General features: G+C 47.9%; 2 protein-coding genes across 7 annotated transcripts in view; one reads left to right on the top strand and one right to left on the bottom strand.

Annotated features, from left to right (window-relative positions):
• Positions 1-19,616, bottom strand: part of LOC308463996 (multidrug and toxin extrusion protein 2-like) — a 28,636-nt gene extending 9,020 nt beyond the window's left edge. The window contains exons 1-13 of one of the 4 annotated variants that reach the window (XM_080982994.1): positions 19,328-19,616; positions 12,520-12,621; positions 11,890-11,958; positions 10,980-11,128; positions 8,499-8,541; positions 7,431-7,475; positions 6,665-6,762; positions 5,725-5,822; positions 5,116-5,229; positions 3,199-3,266; positions 1,893-2,001; positions 1,192-1,267; positions 194-263 (exon numbers count right to left, since the gene is read on the bottom strand). In XM_080982994.1, the coding sequence (XP_080839120.1) occupies positions 194-263; positions 1,192-1,267; positions 1,893-2,001; positions 3,199-3,266; positions 5,116-5,229; positions 5,725-5,822; positions 6,665-6,762; positions 7,431-7,475; positions 8,499-8,541; positions 10,980-11,128; positions 11,890-11,958; positions 12,520-12,621; positions 19,328-19,510 (1,224 nt within the window). In that variant the 5' untranslated portion in view covers positions 19,511-19,616. Of the gene's footprint in view, positions 1-193; positions 264-1,191; positions 1,268-1,892; positions 2,002-3,198; positions 3,267-5,115; positions 5,230-5,724; positions 5,823-6,664; positions 6,763-7,430; positions 7,476-8,498; positions 8,542-10,979; positions 11,129-11,889; positions 11,959-12,519; positions 12,622-13,210; positions 13,663-19,327 lie in introns of those variants that run through there. The other 3 variants (XM_080982993.1, XM_080982995.1, XM_080982996.1) reach the window with 3 other exon arrangements.
• The window catches only part of LOC308463991 (multidrug and toxin extrusion protein 1-like), a 39,291-nt gene continuing 36,532 nt past the window's right edge, over positions 17,842-20,600 (top strand). The window contains exon 1 of one of the 3 annotated variants that reach the window (XM_080982982.1): positions 17,842-18,773. Coding sequence is in view for 2 of the 3 variants with exons in the window: in XM_080982981.1 (XP_080839107.1) it covers positions 20,488-20,558 (71 nt within the window). In the remaining variant the exon portion in view is untranslated. Of the gene's footprint in view, positions 18,774-20,217; positions 20,559-20,600 lie in introns of those variants that run through there. The other 2 variants (XM_080982981.1, XM_080982978.1) reach the window with 2 other exon arrangements.

Genomic DNA, 20,600 nt, shown 5'->3' with positions numbered 1-20,600 from the left:
GCAGCTGAAGATTGTCTGGGCGAATGGCTTCAAAAATATGTTTATGAACATGAGGTCTAGAAGCTTGCTAAGTTTTAAACGTGAGAAAAGGAAAAGGAAGAACCACATTCTGTGCTTGTGCTGCCCCCTAGTGGAACTACGGAGTTTGCAGTCACACAGCCCTGGGTACCAATTCATGCTGTACTGAACTCACCGCTATTGCATCCAGCAGATGGAAAGGGGCGAAAATCATCATCACTTTGGCAACCAGGGCGATGATCTCTCTGTCGGGGAGGAAAGACAAGACTAAGAATGGGCAAGGAAAGAAGGTGAGCTTTTTTTTTTTGGTAGAGGTTTTTTAAAAAAAGCATTATTTCATTTTATAACGTATATAAAACAGAGATAACAACAGACAAAAATTAAAAGATGAAAAAAAAAGCTACAAAATAGGCACGTAGGATGAGTCCAGTTTAACATGGGTTAAAATAACCAAGTCCCAGTAAAGAATATCAGTGTTATCAGATCGTCAAGTATAGTTTCGCATTTTCCAGACTTACAAAAGGGTTGCTTTGAAAAAGATGTCTCTGTTGTATAGGTAATAAAAGAATACCAAATCAAATAAATATATGTTTGGACGTTCTAGTCCCTGTCAGAATCTCAAGTTTTGTGTAATTTTCTCCACTATAATTATGTATTATTGGTTGCTGTTTTGTTCTTCTTTAATGCATTTTGTGTTTAAACTTCTTCTTTGGCGACCACTCTTAGCTGAGTAAGATTGTCTTCCATAAACATGGTTTTAACAATGAGTCCGTAAGTGACTGTGGAGGCCAATTCTGGATCCACACGTCCTTCCACATTGGGGACATTGGTTTCTGGGTGGGAGCTGATCACGGTGTGGATTTGCCAAGCGTACCTTCCTCCTAGCACGTTTCTCCCTTGCGTCCTGAGTTCGAGTGTCTTCAAAGCCCATGACACCTTTGGCAAAGGCTGTTCTCCAACTGGAGCGCTTGCAGGCCAGCGTTTCCCAGTTGTTGGTGTTTATACCACATTCTTTTGAGAGAGTCTTTAAACCTCTTTTTGTTCACCACCAGCGTTACGCTTTCCATTTTTAAGTTTGGAGTTTTTAAGTTCTCTCGTGGACTGCTGAGCGGTCTGCCGATTTGCCCAGATCAGTGGCGAAAGAATTTCTTGCTCTGAGTTTGAATGACCTACCTGTCGCTGGTAAAGACGTAGGCTACCACGTCCTTCACGGCTGCCAGGAGGCCAGCAAACACCATTGCAAACACACCTGGGACAGGAGAGAGAGATCAGATCAGAAGCGTTTTTATTATTATTATTATTATTATTATTATTATTATTTATTTGTACCCCACCCATCTGGCTGGGTTTCCCCAGCCACTCTGGGCGGCTTCCAACAAAGACCAAAAATACACTAAAATGTCACACATTTAAAAATGCAACAGTATTTAAAGAGCTCCTCTGAAAATGGTCTGAATGTGCCTCAGAGGTAGCACACCTCTCATGCCGGGGTGGGGGAACCTCAGGTCTGAATGCGGCCCTCCGTGGCTCTCTGTCTGGCCCTTGGGACACTCTCCAGGCCCCGCCTCCCCAAGCCACGCCCCCTTTCCCAAGATGGTTCTGCAGGACGGCCGCTAGGAATGGGTGCGTAGAAACCCCTTGCACCTGTTCTTTCACCCTATCTCTCTCTATCGCTTTGTCTCTGGCCCTTCCCATCACTATCACACGGCCCCCAGAAGGTTGCTTGTGAGAATATGTAGCTTTCAGACGGGGGAAGAGGGTTCTCTGCCCCTGAGCTTAGGGGACGCTGCCCCTTTAAGGATGAACCCTTCCTGGGAAAGAGAGCTCCGCCCACTACCAGAGGGACTGGGACAGCCTTAAAGAGACATACACACCCGTGCAGAGGAGTCCCGTGATGCAGGACAGTTTGGCTTGCTGGACATCACCGGCCCCCAGGGCGTTCCCCACTCGGACACTGGAGGCAACACTCATGCCTTGCGGTAGCTGGTGGGGCGACAGGAGAGGGGATTAACCAGGGGGGCAAAATATTCTGCAGTCAAAGGGAGCGAGGAGTGAAAGCAACAGCCCCTTGAAGACTAAAAAAAAGTACAGTGGATGCACGTTCGCAACCCACAGCGTTCGCAACCCGCAGCAGTGCGTCTGTGTGGGTTGTGATTTGGGACTTCTGCACATGCACAAAGCACAATTTAGCGCTTCTGCACATGCGCGGCTTCCGAAACCCAGAAGTAACCCATTCCAGTACTTCCGGGTTTCAGCGGGTCCATAATCTGAAAAAACGCATCCTGAAGCGCCTGTAACCTGAGGTATGACTGTATTTGGAGAGTTTCTTTCTTGAAGTTGTGTGATGGGGGGGAAGAGAGAAGATGGCCCCAACAGTGCAATTCTAGGGCTGCTTACTCAAAAGTGTGTGGCGATTTATATACCGCTGAATTGTAAAACGGAACACAAAACCACACACACACACCGCAAGGCGGTTTACAAAAATATCGAAGCAATGAAATTTTCAGCAACTGACCCCTCCTCCCAGTTAAAAACAACTATTTAAAAGTTTGCCTAAAATGTTTGGAGGAGGCACCAAAATGTGTGCGGTGAAAGAAGCTGTCTGAGGTCAATAGGCAGGGAGTTCCCAAGGGTAGGTGATGCCACACTAAAAGAACGATCTCTTAAAAGTGTGAAATGAGTGTAGCTGTGCCAGTTCTACAGATCGAAGGGCATATATGGAGTGAAGCGTTCCCACAAGTAAGATGGTCCCAAGCTGTTAAGGGATTTATATACCAATAATATTTCTTTTAATTTTCATTATGTCTTTTGTGCTTTTTATATTATATTTTGTAAACCACCCTGAGATCTAGGAGTATCAAGCGGCATACTAATTTCATTAACAAGAACAACAACTTGAATTTGGCCTGGCGATGAATCAGTGCAGATCTCTGATTGGGATGATTCATGCCAAAAAAAAGGGCTGCAAAATAGTGTTGCAAAGTATAAAAGTTGCAAAGTATAAGTTGTGGAAACCACTAAGGTATAACAAATACCCGCAATGAGAATTCAGAATAAAAAGGTGTCACTGGAACAACAGCAGCAATTTTTATAAAACGGGAGACTCAAGTGAAGAGATAACGGCATGGCGAGTTCTAGCCGAAAATGGCTCACTCAGTACAGGGAAATTCAATTCCTCACCAGATATGCCACCGTAGCCAGTTCGTAGATGATGGACTGAGCGCCCAATTCGACCACGCTGATCATGCCTTGGGGAGGAAAGAGGAAGAAAAGGAGACACGGAGGAATTATGGAGGAGAACTGAAAGCAGGTGAGTCATCAGAGGCCAAAGAGGAGGAGGCGGGAGATGCTGGTCTTTAGACTTAATGGCAGACGTGTGAATGGGTAGGAGGTGCTGGCCTGGTCCAATTGGACAAATCTCACTCTCTGCACCAGAAAGAATGAATGAATGAATGAATCTTTATTTGCATCGGCCCTGGCAGTAAAACAACAATACGATATACAAAGCACAGAAATAAAAAGTTAATTATATAAAATACATTTTTGGGTTTTGAATCAATAGTCAAATACAGTGGACACTCGGGTTGCGAACCTGATCCATGTGGGATGCACGTTTGCAACCCACAGCGTTTGCAACCCACAGCAGCGCATCTGTGCACGCACGGGTTGCGATTCAGCATGCGCAACCCCCAAAACCCGGAAGTAACCTGTTCCGGTACTTCCGGGTTTCGGCGGGTCCCTAACCTAAAAAAACGCAACCTGAAGCGTCTCTAACCCGAGGTATGACTGTAATAATAATAATAATAATAATAATAATAAATTATTTATACCCCACCCTCCCCAGCCAAGACCAGGCTCAGGGCGGCTAGTAGTGGATCTTGTTCTGATTGCCCCAGCTAAAAACCTTGCAACCTTTGCTGCCACCTGCTCATCTTGATCTGCCAAGAGAAAGGACACTGGGGCAGTGGTTGGGGAACCCAGAATGGAGAGTAAAAGAGGGATGATAATCTCATTCCTCAAGTCTCTATAAGGAGTGCAAGCCAGAAGGACATGAGCCACCAATTCGGTACTGCCATCTCCACAGGGGCATAAGCGCTTTCCGTGTGGAATCTGTTGGAATCGTCCCTCGAGTCCAGCCGAGGGCAATACATTCAATCTTGCGAGAGTAAAAGTGCGCCTATATTTTAGAATTGCTAGGTTATGCAGATAGGGTGCCAGAGAGTTGAAATGGGAAGGTGGAAAATAGTCATGCCATGGGCAAAATTGCTTTATTGTGGCCAAGTTGTTCTGACGCTCGGTATCATTTAAAGGTAAAGGTAAAGGGACCCCTGATCATTAGGTCCAGTCATGGCCGACTCTGGGGTTGCGGCGCTCATCTCACTTTATTAGCCGAGGGAGCTAATAAATAAGTTTCCGGGTCATGTGGCCAGCATGACTAAGCTGCTTCTGGCGAACCAATACAGCGCACGGAAACGCCGTTTACCTTCCCGCCGGAGTGGTACCTATTTATCTACTTGCACTTTGACGTGCTTTCGAACTGCTAGGTTGGCAGGAGCAGGGACCGAGCAACGGGAACTCACCCCGTCGCAGGGATTCAAACCGACGACCTTCAGATCTGCAAGCCCTAGGCTCTGTGGTTTAACCCACAGCGCCACCCGCGTCCCTCTTTGGTATCATTTAGGCGCTGACAAATTAGGCCGCTTGCTTTACTAAAACCCAAAGCGAGTAGCTGTTGTGGTGATAAACCACAAGAGTGAAGCTTTGGATAGGCAATTTTAGACTTGTGACAATCTTGTAGCACTAGGGATATTACACCAGGGGGATTTGAGTTTAGACAAAGCCAATAGTTAAAGTGTCTTGCGCCAGATCCGTAGTTCTACAGAGGGAAGATTAGCCTCTGGGGGCAATGATGTGTTTGGGACACCGGCAAGACTTGAGGGAACAGGGAGCCCGATCTGTGCTGCTCTGCAGTGCCGTCGCTGGTCGTGGCGAGAAAGGGGTACTGCGGTTTGTTGACGTGGCATGGTACGAAGCAGGGGAATGGAGATGCAGGACAGGGAAGCAGACAGAGACACGGCCTTAGCCTCATAGCCTCACCCGCCAGGAAGCTGCCGATCTCAAATGTCCACCACTCGATGCAGATCATCAGCATGCTGGGGAGGGCCAGGCGGACGAAGGAGCCCCACTCCTGCAAGCAGTCGAGCGTCCAGCCTGCAAGAACCAGCAGAAAGAGGCTTCCAAATTCCAGAAGCTTGGATTGGCTGCGTGTCACGTGACCCACCCTGACCTATCACTGCAAAGGGGCTCCCTTAAAAGGCTTTTTCCCCACCGCAGTCGCCCGCAAACTGCACAGGGCGTGGGAGTGTCAGGGGGGTTTCGTTCTCCCCTCCTTCCACGCCGCCTTCTCGAAGGCAAAAATTAAAAAATAATCCACAGGTTAACGCCTCGCAGAGAGCCCAGGGGTGGGTGTCACAGTGCTGGACTAGGGACCTCGGAGGCCACAGTTCAAAACCCGACTCAGCCACCGGGTGATCCTTGGGCTGGCCGCTGTTTCTTAGCCTAGCCTACCTCACAGGGTTGTTGAGAGGAAATAAAACAGGGGGGAGATAGAATGGCCTTCTTTGAGCTCCTTGGAGGAATGGTGGTATATAAATTTTAATAAAAAGCAATTGATAATAATAATAATAATAATAATAATAATAATACCTCCCCAGGTCTCCTTGTGTATCTTCTTCCACCACACATACAGGAAGAGGAGGAGGGCCTGCAAATTCTGAGACAGCGTGTTGGCCCATGCAGAGCCCCTGTGAAACAGCGAGGGAAAATTGAAGCAAGTTGGGAGGAAGGAATAATTGAGAGAATGTCAGGTTCGGTTTTTCTTTAGGCTGGTGGTCCTATTAACACGTTGCCATGTAGTTTTATGAGTGGGTGGCGGGGCTGGCAGCGGATTTCTTTGCAATCATGAGAACTAGAAACTTAGCTTTCATTAAAAAAAAATGGGGAGGAGATAGTAGTAGTAGTAGTAATAATAATAATAATAATAATAATAATAATAATAATAAAATTTATTTATACCCCGCCCTCCCCGGCCAAAACCGGGCTCAGAGCGGCTAACATCAAATATATAACATATTACCATAAAATCAAGCAATCAATTAAAATACAACCTAAAATCAAATCAGATTCAAAGTGAAATCCAATCAGATGGCAACCCGCAAATTAGGAATGGGGACCTTAAATGCACACAGATATGTGTGCCCGGGCCGTAACGCAGCAGACAAAACACTCCCACTGCCCCCGGTTGCCTAGCATTGAAATAAGCCAGCATGTCACGGAATCATAGAATTGTGGCGTGGGAAGGCACCCCAAAGGGCATCTAGTCTAACCCCGTCCACACCAAAATGGCTCACAGACTGGATACCAAAGAAGGAGGGTGTCAACAGCCTGTTGCTTCCCCTGTTGCAGAGGCAAGGGTGGGAAATGTTTTGGGGGTCGCAGCCCCATGATATCCTGTAGGGCATGGGGCCACCATGAGCAAAACTTTCCCCAGCGATCTTACAAGTCTACGCAAGGACAAACCGGATCCCAAGCTGTCCAGGAATTTCTGTGTTAGCAACAAGACCTGAACCCTGAACCCCGAACTTACACCACTCCTAGCCCAAAGGAGTAAAGGAAGACGGTGTTCATGATCACGTTCAGGATATTGGCCACGACGCCCGTGATCACCTGGGGCAGGAGGATAGCCTGGGATCCAGGGGGGGAAAACAGGGAAAATTAAGCACACCGCCCCAGCCAGCCAGCCTGTTCCCACACCCAGGTAAGGCTCCCAGTTTGCATCTCCCCACCTCCCTCAACCTCCAAACCCTGGAGGAATTGCCCTCAGGCATGGATCCCTTTGGGGAAAGGTTGAGAAAAGATTTGGAAAGTCTCTCCAGCATCTCTCTCTGCCCCAGCCCCCCCAGCAGTCTTTAACGGTTCAAAATGTGCTTGACTGTGTTGCTAAGAATAAATCAGACGAGAAGCTGGGAAAGGGCGCCTGACCTCCCCCTACCCTACCCCACTCCAAAAACACGTTTAATAATAATAATAATAATAATAATAATAATAATAATAATAAAAAATTATTTATACGCCGCCCTCCCCAGCCAAGACCGGGCTCAGGGCAGCTAACACCAGGTATAAAACAATTGATTAAAATACAACTTAAAAACAAGATTAAAATACGTTGTTAAAATGCAGCCTCGTTTCAGTAGAAACTCGAATCAAAAACTTTTTGGGGATGAAAACGTCAAATCTTCACCAAGGCCAACTACCCAGACTGTCCAAAATGCCAAAGGAAATGTTTGCACAACCCCCTTGGCGCAGCAATGACCCCCCCCAACCTCCCCCTAAGCAGGCGAATGAGTCCATACCTGGCTTTGCAAGTAGCGGGTTTGTAGCTGATAGATGAAAGCTGCCTGGAAAGGGTGGGGGGAAATAAACCACAAAACCGTGTTGGATTAGATTTCTTTCGGCGGCAGCTTGTCTCGAGCAACTGGGCCCCAAAGAGTCCTTTGCCGTTGCCCCAGATGATTCCCAGCATTCCCAGTTAATTCCCAGTTTGGACTGGGATGCCACAGAGCATGTCGGCAGATTAGCCCAGGGGGACCTCTCTCACCTCCTGTTCTCTAGGAGGCCAAACAAATACCCCAGTGGGAAGGCCCTAAGCAGGATTCGAACTCTCCACCCTCTTGCAATTGCCGGCAGCTGCCTCCAACCGCAGAGGCGGATCATAGGTGTCATGGCCCATCGACAGCATTGCCCTCCCTGGATTTGCCTGCTTCCGAACAGCCATGACAGGGATGCGGGTGGCGCTGTGGGTTAAACCACTGAGCCTAGGACTTGCCGATCAGAAGGTCGGCGGTTCGAATCCCCGCGACGGGGTGAGCTCCCGTTGCTCGGTCCCTGCTCCTGCCAACCTAGCAGTTCGAAAGCACGTCAAAGTGCAAGTAGATAAATAGGTACCGCTTCGGCGGGAAGGTAAACGGCGTTTCCGTGCGCTGCTCTGGTTCGACAGAAGCAGCTCAGTCATGCTGGCCACATGACCCGGAAGCTGTACACCGGCTCCCTTGGCCAATAAAGCGAAATGAGCGCCGCAGCCCCAGAGTCGGCCACGACTGGACCTAATGATCAGGGGTCCCTTTACCTTTAAATAGCCATGACCCGCAAACCTCAAAATCCTGCTGTGCATTTTGACTTGCTTTCGGAAGCTGCCCAGAACTATGTGGGAAAACGCCGGGGTGTGAATCTGTTTCTAAATGAAGGACTAACATCCGAGCCCCACCTCTGAGACACAGCATCCTGAAGCGAATTTAAGGCGCTTCTGAAATCTCAATTGTTTTAATTGCAAGTGTAAACGGGAACAAGGATTCGGGGGGGTGGGGGGTGCAGAGAGGAAAGAAGGGGAGGTTTTTTATTTTTTAAAAAACAACAACACTTACTGGGAGTGCTGGAATAAATATCATCACGTAAACCTGAGTCAACCTGCAATGAAAGACATCAACAGAAATTTTATTTTTCTTCCCAGGCACAGCGGATAGGAACTTAACGGGTTCATTGGTTGCATCGGAAGCTCACAGGTCTAGGAGAATCCAAAGCAGGGATTTAACTCTGCAGATAGTTATCCAGAGGTAGACTGCTCTCAGATCTGGAGGCTCCAGTTCATGCCATTATTCATCTGTCTATCATTCCGTTTATAGTTCACCTTGTCCTCCAAGGAGCTTGAAGTGGTGTGCATGGTTCTTCTCCCCTCCCTCTTTAAGCCTCACAACAACCCTCGGGGTAGGTTTATAGCAGGCTTCTTCAACCTTGGCCCTCCAGGTGTTTTTGGCCTACAATTCCCATGATCCCTAGCTAGCAGGACCAGTGGTCAGGGATGATGGGAACTGTAGTCTCAAAACAGCTGGAGGGCCGAGGTTGAGGAAGCCTGGTTTATAGCTAAAGCAAACCAATCTTCCAACTTTCAACATGTTGAAATATACATTTTTTTAAAAACCAGAAGCATTTTTACTTGGTATTATAGGTCAGGACATTGATAGGCAAGATGTTGAATTGTTTTTATATGCAACAACTGCGGCAAGAGTATTGTTAGCCCAGAAATGGAAGCAAGAAGAAATTCGGACGAAAGAAGAATGGCAGACAAAATTAATGGACTATGCAGAATTGGACAAAATGACAGGAAGGATTCGAAACCTGCGGGACCAGAGATTTACAGAAGATTGGAAGAAGTATATGAATTATTTGAAGAGCAACTGTAATCAACAAATTACGCTAGTAGGACTACAATTAGTTTTTTAAGGAGAAATAGATGAAGTGTTACAAAGTAGAAAAAGTTAGAGATATTGGTTATGAGTTTGAAATGTAATAGGGAAGATAAGAAATGCATACTGAGAGATTAGACTGGAAAATTTTCAGACAGGATTGATGGAAGTCAAAAATTTGAATAAGATGTAAAAGTATGTTTAATTACTGTTGAAAATGATATGTTAAAAAAACTAATTAAAAATTATAATAAAAAAACCAAAAAGAACCCCAAACCAATCTTCAGGTTTTTTTGCGACCGGGAGAGCAGAAGTTATGAAAATGTTTGATTTTTTTTAATCAGGTGTTTCTGCCCACCTGAAGGAAGGTTGAGGTCCTGAAGATGTCTCTTGAGAAAGAGAGAGAGGGGGAGAGGGAGTTCTCAAAGCCCAGGAAGGGGAGCAGAGATTTAAGCCCCGCATGTGAGAAGAGAAGGGAGCGATCGCAGGAAGTGCAGAATTATGTATGTCCTGAAAACCGAATTACTCAAAAGCACAAACCGGCTACAAACTGGGGATCAGCTCTTTTTAAGTTCCTAGCCCTTAAGGACACAAAGACCAAACTTGTGCTGAAGCGTCAGATTGTAAAAAAAACCCAAAAGATTCTGGGAAAGGTGAATTTCTCAGATTGATGGGAGGCTGACCTTATCACTTTGCCCAGCTTCCTTCCAGATTCTCAGGACAGCTAGAAGAGGTTAAATCAAGCTCCTTAACAGTACAGGTGTGAGCATCCTTGCTCAAAAGTAGGTTGCTCTGAGTAGGACTAGCGCTCTAGCAAGTGTTAAGGATTTCAGCCCTTGGGCCTTGCACAGTGGCACAGTTTTGCTTCAGAACCTGTGCTTTATAATAATAATAATTTATTACTTATACCCCAGCCACTCTGGGAGGCTGCCAACAGAACATAAAAAACACGATAAAACATCAAACGTTAAAAACTTCCCTAAACAGGGCTGCCTTCAGATGTCTTCTAAAAGCCATACAGTTGCTTATTTCCTTGACATCTAACGGGAGGGTGTTCCACAGGGCGGGCGCCACCACCGAGAAGGCCCTCTGCCTGGTTCCCTGTAACTTGGCTTCTCGCAGCGAGGGAACCACCAGAACCTCAGTGTCTGGGTTGGACGATGAGGGTGGAGACGCTCCTTCAGATATACTGGACTGAGGCGTTTAGGGCTTTTAAAGTCAGCACCAACACTTTGAATTGTGCTGGGAAACGTCCTGGGAGCCAATGTAGGACTTTCAAAACCGGTGTTATGTGGTCTCGGCGGCCGCTCCCAGTCACCAGTCTAGCTGCCGCATTCTGGGTTAGTTGCAGTTTCCGAGTCACCTTCAAAGGTAGCCCCACGTAGAGCGTGTTGCAGTAGTCCAAGCAGGAGATAACTAGAGCAAAGAGCCTCGGCAGAGGAGTTTTCCAGTTTTACTTGCCGCTCACGTAAAGGCTGGAAAACCTTAAGGACTAGGAGCTTGGAACTGATTTGGAAAACAGTGTCAGGAGACGGGAAGAGGGAAGAGGTTTGAGGAAAAGCTGCAAAGGGTGGATCACAGCTCCCCACTCCCCACCCCCTCCTGAGATGTTTGCTGTAAAGGTGTGTGTGCATTTGCATGCAAGGAGCGAAAGCAACTAACCTGGAGACTTCTGGGTCCTGCCTGCAGAGAAGCAAGATCTGCTCTGTGTTGATAAAGAAGGCCCAGCAGGGGAAGCAGAAGAGGAGCAAGATGAGGATCCCCCGTTGCAGGATGGTCCCCACGCGCTTCACGTTCTTGCTCCCATACGTCTGATTTTTTAAAAAAGCAGGAAAGCAAAAATTAAATCAGCCGCTGCTCCTTGCACCGCTGCAAAGCTTTGCCCAATTTTGGCTGTTATTCGCTCAGCGGAAGGGGAGAAACCTGGGGATTAGGATGAAACCCTCCTGGCGTCCCTGATAAGAGGCGAGGTGGCCTCCTCAGGGACGTATTGCACCCCTCTCCGGGTGTGCCATGTGGCATAGTGGTTAGAGCCCTTGCTTTGCAAGCAGAAGCTGTGAGGTTCAATAATAATACAGCGGTACCTCAGGTTACATACACTTCAGGTTACATATGCTTCAGGTTACAGACTCCGCTAACCCAGAAATATTACCTCGGGTTAAGAACTTTGCTTCAGGATGAGAACAGAAATCGTGCAGCGGTAGCGGGAGGCCCCATTAGCTAAAGTGGCGCTTCAGGTTAAGAACAGTTTCAGGTTAAGAATGGACCTCCGGAACGAATTAAGTTCTTAACCCGAGGTACCACTGTAATTTTATTATTTGTGTCCCAGCCACTCTGGGCAGCTTCCAACAAAATATAAAAACACAGCAATACACCCAACGTTTAAAACTTCCCTGTACGGGGAAATATAATCCTTGGCATCTTGAGGGTTTTTTAAAAGGTTCAGTTAGCCAGGTGATGGGGGAAAGAGCCTAGGGAGCTGCTGCCAACCAGAGCAGGGAATACTGGGCTAGGTGGGTAGAAGAAGTCAGACGTGGTACTGAGGAGCTCCCTATGCGGTGTCCGGACATACCTGGGACATGAGAGTGTCACACACAGATGCCAATCCAGTGCCCACGGAAATGCCAATCACATTGATGACCTGGGAGGCAGGAGTGATGAGAGAGAAAGGAAGAGAGGGAGGGTGTCAAGGTCATGCAGAAAGTCCCGGGTTCGGACCCCAGCGGCATCTCCAGCTGGGAACGCCCCCTGCCCGAAACTCTGGAGAGCTGCTGCCAGCCAGTGCAGACAACACTAGATAGGCCATTGCCCCAGCTCAGGATATATGACAGCTTCCTGGGTTCCTAACGAAATCAGCTCCCATTGTTCAGAACCATGCGGAGCTGCCACTTGACTCTTAAGATCAGAGTTCCAGGTTCGGCATGTCCGCCATTTCTAGGTAGGGCTGAAACCTCGGTGGGCAGCTGCTGCCAGTCAGTGCAGGCAGTGCTGAAGCAGACGCCCCCCTTGGCCCAACTCGGCGCCAGCAGCTTCCTGCGTTCCTCGTGAAATCAGAACCATGAGGACTGGGACCTTGGCTCTGCTTTTAGCGAGAGGGGCTGCAGCTCGAGGGTGGAGCACTTGCCCCAGCTCTCAGGGAGCGGGGCAGCCTAGGGCTCTGGCTGAGCGCAAGGCAGCTCTTGCGGGACAGGGCCTTACGTACCGATACAGCGAGGGTGACGGCATCCAGCTCAACTTTGCCCAGGTGGCCGCAGAAGATGGAGCTCACCACGCTGATCAGGAAGCCCAGAAGCTGCGCCACGAACTAAGGAGGAAGGGCAAGGGGTGAGCACATCCCACCGCCAAGCACACAATTAAACTGTGGAACTCAGTCCTGCAGGAGGCGGTGGCGGCAGTGGTGTAGCGTGGGGCAGCTGCCCGGGGCACAAAATTCTTCTTCTTTTTTATTAAATTTTCTGTTTAACAATTTAAAATATTCATTTAAACAACCTTAAAATATCAGTCGCTTCCCTTCTTCTCTTTCATTTCGCATAACGTAAATCCCTGCATATTTTATATTCTCAGGGGCGCAAAATTTCAGAAGGCAAAAAAGAAGTGGTAGTAATGAATAAAAACATAGCTTGCCCTCCCCCTTGTTGCATAAATCTGTGCCACGGGCCCCTAGTGTCATCTAGGCCAACCCGCTACAATGTGCTAACCACCTGTAATTTTAATAATAATAATAATAGTAATAGTAATAATAATAATAATAAATTTTATTTATACCCTGCCCACCCCAGCCAAGACCAGGCTCAGGGTGGCTAACACCCGATGTAAAACAAATTGATTGAAATACAACTTAAAAACGAGATTAAAATACAACATTAAAACACAACATTAAAACATTAAAATACAGTCTCAATACTCCAAGCCTCAATACTCTCACTCAGAAAATCTCCCAGTGTTCACGTGAGTAGATTAAGGAGACGATTTGGGCGGTGGCTGGTTGCCAGGGTGCCCTCTGCAAGCTTTGGAAAGATTCCCACATGGGTAGATCACTGAGCTGTTGCCCCTTCGTCCCAGACTGTGCCAATGCTATCTGCCTTGCCCCGGGCACTGGCAACCCACGCTGCGTCACTGAGTGGCAGCCACTAACTCAGACGCCTATAAAAGAGGCTTAGCCAAGTTTGCGGAGGTTAAGTCTCTCTGTTGCCACTAGCCACGGTGGTTCTGCTCTGCTTCTGTGGTTGGAGTCAGCAGTGTACAAGCCACAGGCTCTCGCACCCGCGTCCTGCTCGAGGTCTTCCTATTGGGGGGCATCTGCTGGACATCACTATGTGAACAGGCCGCCTCCCCACCTTCCGAATGCAAGGTCTCGGCGCACTGAACAACCCCGGGTGTTTTGTCACGCAGAGGCTAGCTTTCTACCTGCAGGGAGCCTGCAATGTTCCTCCAAAAAATGGTTCCCAAAAATTTCCACTCCCCCCTCGCGGCTCGCAGAACCTCTCCCGTGTGTCTTGGCCCTGTGGAGTTTGAACTGGCTTTTGGTTCCAGGAACCGGGGCCCGATCCAAAGCGGTGTTTTCTTGTACTTGGGGAAGAGCGCCAAGAGAAGCTGAACAGGTCCCAACAAGCACAGCTTACGCGAAGCTCGGCGCTACCCCAGGGCAGCAATCTTTCACCCTGACAAGGATCTGGGAGGGGAAAGAGAAAATAAGCGTTTTGTTTCCTGACCGCGCGATGGCGGGAAGAGGTTTATGACAGCAGTCCTCTAATCCTGGACATGCCCTGACACAAATATGTGGATTTTTGGGGGGAGGGTGGGGGGAAGTAGAGAAGAGGCAACGTGCTGTTAGCTGAATGGCCCAATCCGGAACATGTCAATAGAGAAACCCAGCAGAGGACAAGAAAAACAATTATTAAAAAATCAGATGATTGGCTCCTTTAGCCGAAGGATCAACGTTCCTGCTATTTCCAGAGTTCAGGCGCTGTGTGGAGTTGCAAAATACTCCCCCCAATTTTAAGGTGACCCAAAAACATCTCAGTGAAGACTGAGTGTACTTGGCGATCCTTGAATGCTGATAGACTGTTGGGAGAAGGGGAAAAGGGAGTGGAGCTCAGTGATAAGAGCATCTGTTTGAACTCAGTCCTGGGTTCGATTTTCGGCATCACCAGGTGGGACTGGGGAAAGACTCTGTGCCTAAAACCCTGGAGAGCTGCTGCTGGTCAGTGTGGACAGTACTGTGCTGGATGGACCAAAGGGTCAAGTCATCACAAGGCAGCTTCCTAAGTTCTCATGGGGGTGGGGAGAGAGGGGCTAGAATCTGGAAGAGCAGCACTTCATGCTGCAACATTTTATCGCAGCGCACATTTGTCCTGTTCCTCCCCCCTCAACTAGGACTGAACCTGGGACTTTTTATGCAAAGCATGTGCTCAAGGAACAAGTCAGACCGTCACACACACACAAACCCTCAACCCCAGGGCATGAAAGTTTCCCTCAACCCCAGGGCATGAAAGTCTCAAGAGGTGCCATTATCTGGCAGCAAAGAACTTCCGACCCAAAGTCAGATGCTTGCAAGATGGACAATGAACAAAAGGCTGTTTGGGATTGAAGGAACTGATCCCTCTCCCCCTGTTCCAGAGGGACAGGACAGCTGATCCAAACAAAAGATCACAAACACACAAGCACTTTAAAGTTCAGCATGCACAAGTCCCCATGTTCGTTTGTTCTTTTTTAAAAGAGAAATGTTGTGATCCGCCGAGCAAATTCAAAATTTTAAGTTTGCGTTTGTTGTACAGTGGTACCTCTGGTTACATACGCTTCAGGTTACATAGGCTTCAGGTTACAGACTCCCCTAACCCAGAAATATTACCTCGGATTAAGAACTTTGCTTCAGGATGAGAACAGAAATCGCGCGGCAGCAGCAGGAGGCTCCATTAGCTAAAGTGGTGCTTCAGGTTAAGAACAGTTTCAGTTAAGAACGGACCTCCGGAACAAATTAAGTACGTAACCAGAGGTACCACTGTATATCCTTTTAGCCGAGTTAATTTCATGCGGATATATTTGCCGTGCTGGACCACACGCAAACAAACAAATCTGAATCTACGGCCCAGAGCATTTTGCAAGGCTCCTTTGCAAGATAACTAAAATAAGCAGGCCTCCCAGGATCTGAGCAAGCTCCAGCCCCAGGGTCCTTTGCAAGCAGTGGGGGAGGCAGGGGGCATGGAGAGAAGCACACAAGTCTTCCAGGATCTGAACAGACAGGCCAGCAAGCAGCTCCCTGCAAAACCTCAGGTCCCTGGCAAGCAATCCAAAGAAAAGCTGGTGGACAACTCAGTTCTAGGTCCTCCTTGTAAAAGTTGCAAGAACTCTGCTGCTTTGCCAGCGGAGCCAAGGGGAGCGGAAATCGAGCATCAGAACAGCCAACGACAATATTGGACTAAGAGGCGACTGAGCAGAATAATAAAATATGGGAGTTTCAGTGTTTTTATTTTAGAAGAAAAGAAAAGAAAAAGTGAGATGTCATTGTGTGGCCCACCAAACGTATTTTTAAAAAATGTTTTAAATTATTGTTGTGAGTTCTTTTTATTGATAACATTTTAGCTCTTTTGTAAACCGCTTTGAGGTGGGGTTTTTCTTTTCCAATCAAGCAGTGTATAAATTTCAGGAAGTAGTTCCTTGGGAAGAGGGATTGAACCAATCTGGAAACAGAAGCTCCGTGAGGGAAACTGGGCTAACTCCTCATAATCCCCAGCCCCCTTAACAAACTACAGTTGCCAGGGTCCTTTGGGGGAAGCCATGACTGGGGGAAGCCCTAAACGGCCTCAGTCCTGTATAACTGAAGGACCATCTCCACCCCCATCGTTCAGCCCAGACACTGAGGTCCAGCGCCGAGGGCCTTCTGGTGGTTCCCTCATTGCGAGAAGTGAGGTTACAGGGAACCAGACAGAGGACCTTCTTGGTGGTGGCACCCGCCCTGTGGAACGCCCTCCCATCAGATGTCAAGGAAATAAGCATCTATCTTATTTTTAAAAGACACCTGAAGGCCCTGTTTAGGGAAGTTTTTAATATTTAATGCTGTATTGTTTTTAACACTCAATTGGGAGCCGCTCAGAGTGGCTGGGGAAACTCAACCAGATGGGCGGGGTATAAATAATAAATTGTTGTTGTTGTTGAGTTGTTTAATCGTGTCCGGCTCTTCGTGACCCCCTGGACCAGAGCACACCAAGCACTCCTGTCTTCCACTGCCTCCCGCAGTTCGGTCAAACTCATGCTGGTAGCTTCAAGAACACTGTCCCACCATCTCGTCCTCCGTCGTCCCCTTCTCCTTGCGCCCTCCATCTTTCCCAACATCAGGGTCTTTTCCAGGGAGTCTTCTCTTCTCATGAGGTGGCCAAAGTCTTGGAGCCTCAGTTTCAGGATCTGTCCTTCCAGTGAGCACTCAGGGCTGATTTCCTTCAGAATGGAGAGGTTTGATCTTCTTGCAGTCCATGGGACTCTCAAGAGTCTCCTCCAGCACCATAATTCAAAAGCATCAATTCTTTGGCGATCAGCCTTCTTTATGGTCCAGCTCTCACTTCCATACATCTCTACTGGGAAAACCATAGCTTTAACTATACGGACCTTTGTTGGCAAGGTGATGTCTCTGCTTTTTAAGATGCTGTTATTATTATTATTAAAAGCTTAACATGAGTCCAGTGTGTGACGCAGCAGCAAAAAAAGCTAATGCTATTCTTGACTGCATCAACAGAAGAAGTCTAGTGTGCAGATCAAGGGAAGGAATAGTCTGACTCTATTCTGCTTTGGTTAGACCACACCTGGAATACTGTGTCCAGTTCTGGGCGCCCCAATTTAAGAAGGATGTTGACAAGCTGGAAGGTGTGCAGAGGAGGGTGGAAAAGATGATCAAGGGTCTGAAAACCAAGCCTGATGAGGAGTGGCTGAAGGAGCTGGGTATGTTTAGCCTGGAAAAGAGGAGACTAAGAAAAGATATGATAGCCATCTTCAAATATCTTAAGGGCTGTCTCGTGGAAGATGGAGCAAGCTTGTTTTCTCCTGCTCTGGGGGGTAGGACCCGAACCAATGGCTTCAAGTTACAAGAAAGGAGATTCCGACTAAACATCACAAAGAACTTTCTGACAGTAAGAGCAGTTCGACAGTTGAGATTTGTGCGGGTTGGACTAGATGACCCTAGGGGTCCCTTCCAACTCTATCATTCTATGTAAGTAGTATGATACAGCTTTAAATGCACTGTGAAGACGGGGGCTTTACTTTTGTACTATAGGCTGCACATTTCAGCTGCGCAGAAGCCAGAGGTTTTCACACACATCTCGCCATCCAAGCAAACAAGCGGATTTTTTATTTTTTTACACTTCAAGGACACATTCCAAACAGTTAAAGAACTCCACAAAGGCAGGAAGTGTGGGGCGTGACCCGAGGAGAACATCAAGGGCCAGAAAGAGAGAGCCAGAGGGCCGCATCCGGACCCCCAGGCCTGATATCCCACCACCCCTAATCTAGTCTAACCTTCCCCTCTCAATCCGGTGCAGGATCTATAATGCAGGATAAACAATGTTTTCAGCTTTGCCTCATGGTTTTATCCGGGTGGGTCTTGCTTATATTGTATTGTTCTGGTGCGAGAGGTCTGGGTAGGGGCCTGCCCTGAAAGACAGACTAGAAAATCTCTTTTTTTAAAAAACATAAGCACTTTCGGTTCCATCATGTGCCAATTTCCATGCAAAAATAAAGATTTTAAAAAACAGCCATTCGTGTAAGGTTTCGTGCAAGAGGTCACAAGGCTGATCCGGAAAATGAAATGTGTACTTTAGTTTTTAGCGGGTCGTAAAAAGGGCTCAGGGTGGGGTCTCTGGGCCCCAATAAGCTCAGACTTTGGACCCCCCCCACCTCCTTCCCTTATCAAGTAGGGGCGAGTCCACCTTTGGGCAAGGACAAGATAGGGTGGGTCTCTTGAGACCACAGCTGTGGGGAAGACTCCCTGCTTTGCATGCAGAAGGTTCAGCCTCCAGTGGCATCTCCTGGTAGGGAATGTCCCCTAGCATGAAACTCTGGAGAGCTGCTGCCAGTCAGTGCAGACAACACTGGGTTAAATGGACCAATGAACTGACTCAGCTTAAGGCAGTTCAACTGAAGTCAGCCCTTCCTTCAGAACCACGAGGACTGGAACCTTGTTCTGTTTTCAGAGGACGTAGTGCAGTTCTGTCTCTCAACTTCCTCCTTCCCCTCCTCTTCTTTCCTCTTCCCTTCCTCCTGCCTTTCCTCTATTCACCTCTCATTTCATTCTTTTCTTTTTCTCTGCCCTTCTCCCTCCCATTTTCTCATCCTTCATCCTTGTTCCATCCCAGGTCTCCCATTTCATCTCCTGTGGGTTGCATCCGACGCTAGCTCTACTCACTCAGAGTAGACCCATTGAAATGAAGGGGCACGGCTGACTCACCCATTCTGACGGGGTTAAGCTTGGTCAGAGACAACCCCATTATTTCGTTCCGTCTTTCAAATAAAAATTATACACTGCTTGATTGTGAGAGGGAGAAACTCAGAGCAGTTTGCGAAAACAACGGAACAGTGAGATTTATCAGTAAAAAAAGTTAGAAACAATTATTTTAAAAAACAGAATTGGCGGTAAACGGAACACTAGATTAAAAGCCATTTCAGCTCTTCACATTTTTATTCCTCCCATTTCTCTCTCCTTCCCTCCCATTTTATTCTCCGCAGATCTCTCTCTGATCCATAGCTGTCAACTTTTCCCTTTTCTTGCAATGGAATCCTATTCGGAATAAGGGAATTTCCCTTAAAAACGTTGACAGCTATGCTCTGATCTCTCTTTCCTTTCTCAGTCTCTGCGCCTCATTCATTGATCCTGACGATCATTCATCCTGCTGCTTCCGCCCGCACAACAACCCTGCGAGGCGGGCCATGGTTGCTCTAACCACTGCACCACCGCTGCCCCCCCCCCCCCCAGATCGCGGTTCTCCTTCGGGTCCCCGCCCTCCCCGCCTGCCCTCCTTCCTCACCACGGGGCCGCCGATCTGGACCAGCTCGCGGGCCTCTCGCCAGGCGCCGACGGGGACGAGGCGGCGGAGGCTCCGGCCGCAGCAGGAGGGCGAGGGCGAGGGCGGTGGCGGCGGAGGAGGCAGCGGCCGGATCTCCCGGGGCTCGTCCCCTTCGGCGCCTCGCTTCTCCTCCAGCCTCTGCATCGTCCTCCTCCCCGGCGGGGCCAGGGAGCAGCAGCGGCAGCAGCAGCAGCAGCAGCTCCGAGCGGCAGCGCCAACGGCCGCGCCGTCCAGCCCAGCCGAAGCATCGCTCCCCGGCGGCGGCCACGTGCAGCGCAGGCGGGCCAGGGGGGCGGGCGCGCGGAGGGGAATCCCCTTCCCCATTGGGCGGAGCCGGCGGTGACGCGCGCGCCGCGGGAGAGAGAGAGGGAGGGAGGGAAGGAGGGGAAACCCCCCGGACCCCCAAATCGGATGGGCGGGCGAGGTGGAGGGGGCTGCACCCGTCATTTTTATGAATGATTTCATATTTTGTTGTTGTTGTTAATTAATTAATTACTTGCCCAGCCCTTCACCCAGAGCAGGTCAGAACCATTAAAACAAAGTATGAAATAACGATTAGCAAATAGAAAATGTTGATTAAAGTTGGTTTTCTATATTATTCGTATTAATTACCTGCCCTTCACCCTAAGGCCCCAGGGCACACCGCAACCATTAAAATACAATATTTAAATATTATTATCAAAGGAATGAATGAAGTTTATTATAATTGGTTTTATTTTTATTATTATCGATATTAATTTACTGCTATTCACCATAAAGTCCCTGGGCAGGTCACAACAATCAAAATGCAATATTAAATAATCATTATTAAATGTAAAAACAAAATTTAAAAAATTCCTTCCAGTAGCACCTTAGAGACCAACTAAGTTTGCTATTGGTATGAGCTTTCTGAAGAAGTGTGCATGCACACGAAAGCTCATACCAATAACAAACTTAGCTGGTCTCTAAGGTGCTACTGGAAGGAATTTTTTAAATTTTGTTTCGACTACGGCAGACCAACACGGCTACCTGCCTGTAATTAGAATTATTAAATGTATGAATATAAATGATTATTAAATTAAATTAAATTTATTGTTCATATTCATATTCCCTGTCCTTTCCTCCAAGGAGTTTGAGGCAGCATGAGTTACCCCTCCGCTATTTTTTTTAATCTTCACAACAACCCTGTGATGCAGGTTCAGCTCAGAGAAAGGTGAGTGTTTAAATGTATGACTGGCCCAGGGTCACTTAGTGA

Source organism: Podarcis pityusensis, assembly GCF_964106645.2.
Source record: "Podarcis pityusensis genome assembly, chromosome: 15".
Classification (NCBI taxonomy): Eukaryota; Metazoa; Chordata; class Lepidosauria; order Squamata; family Lacertidae; genus Podarcis; species Podarcis pityusensis.
This window is presented reverse-complemented; position numbering and strand designations above follow the sequence as displayed.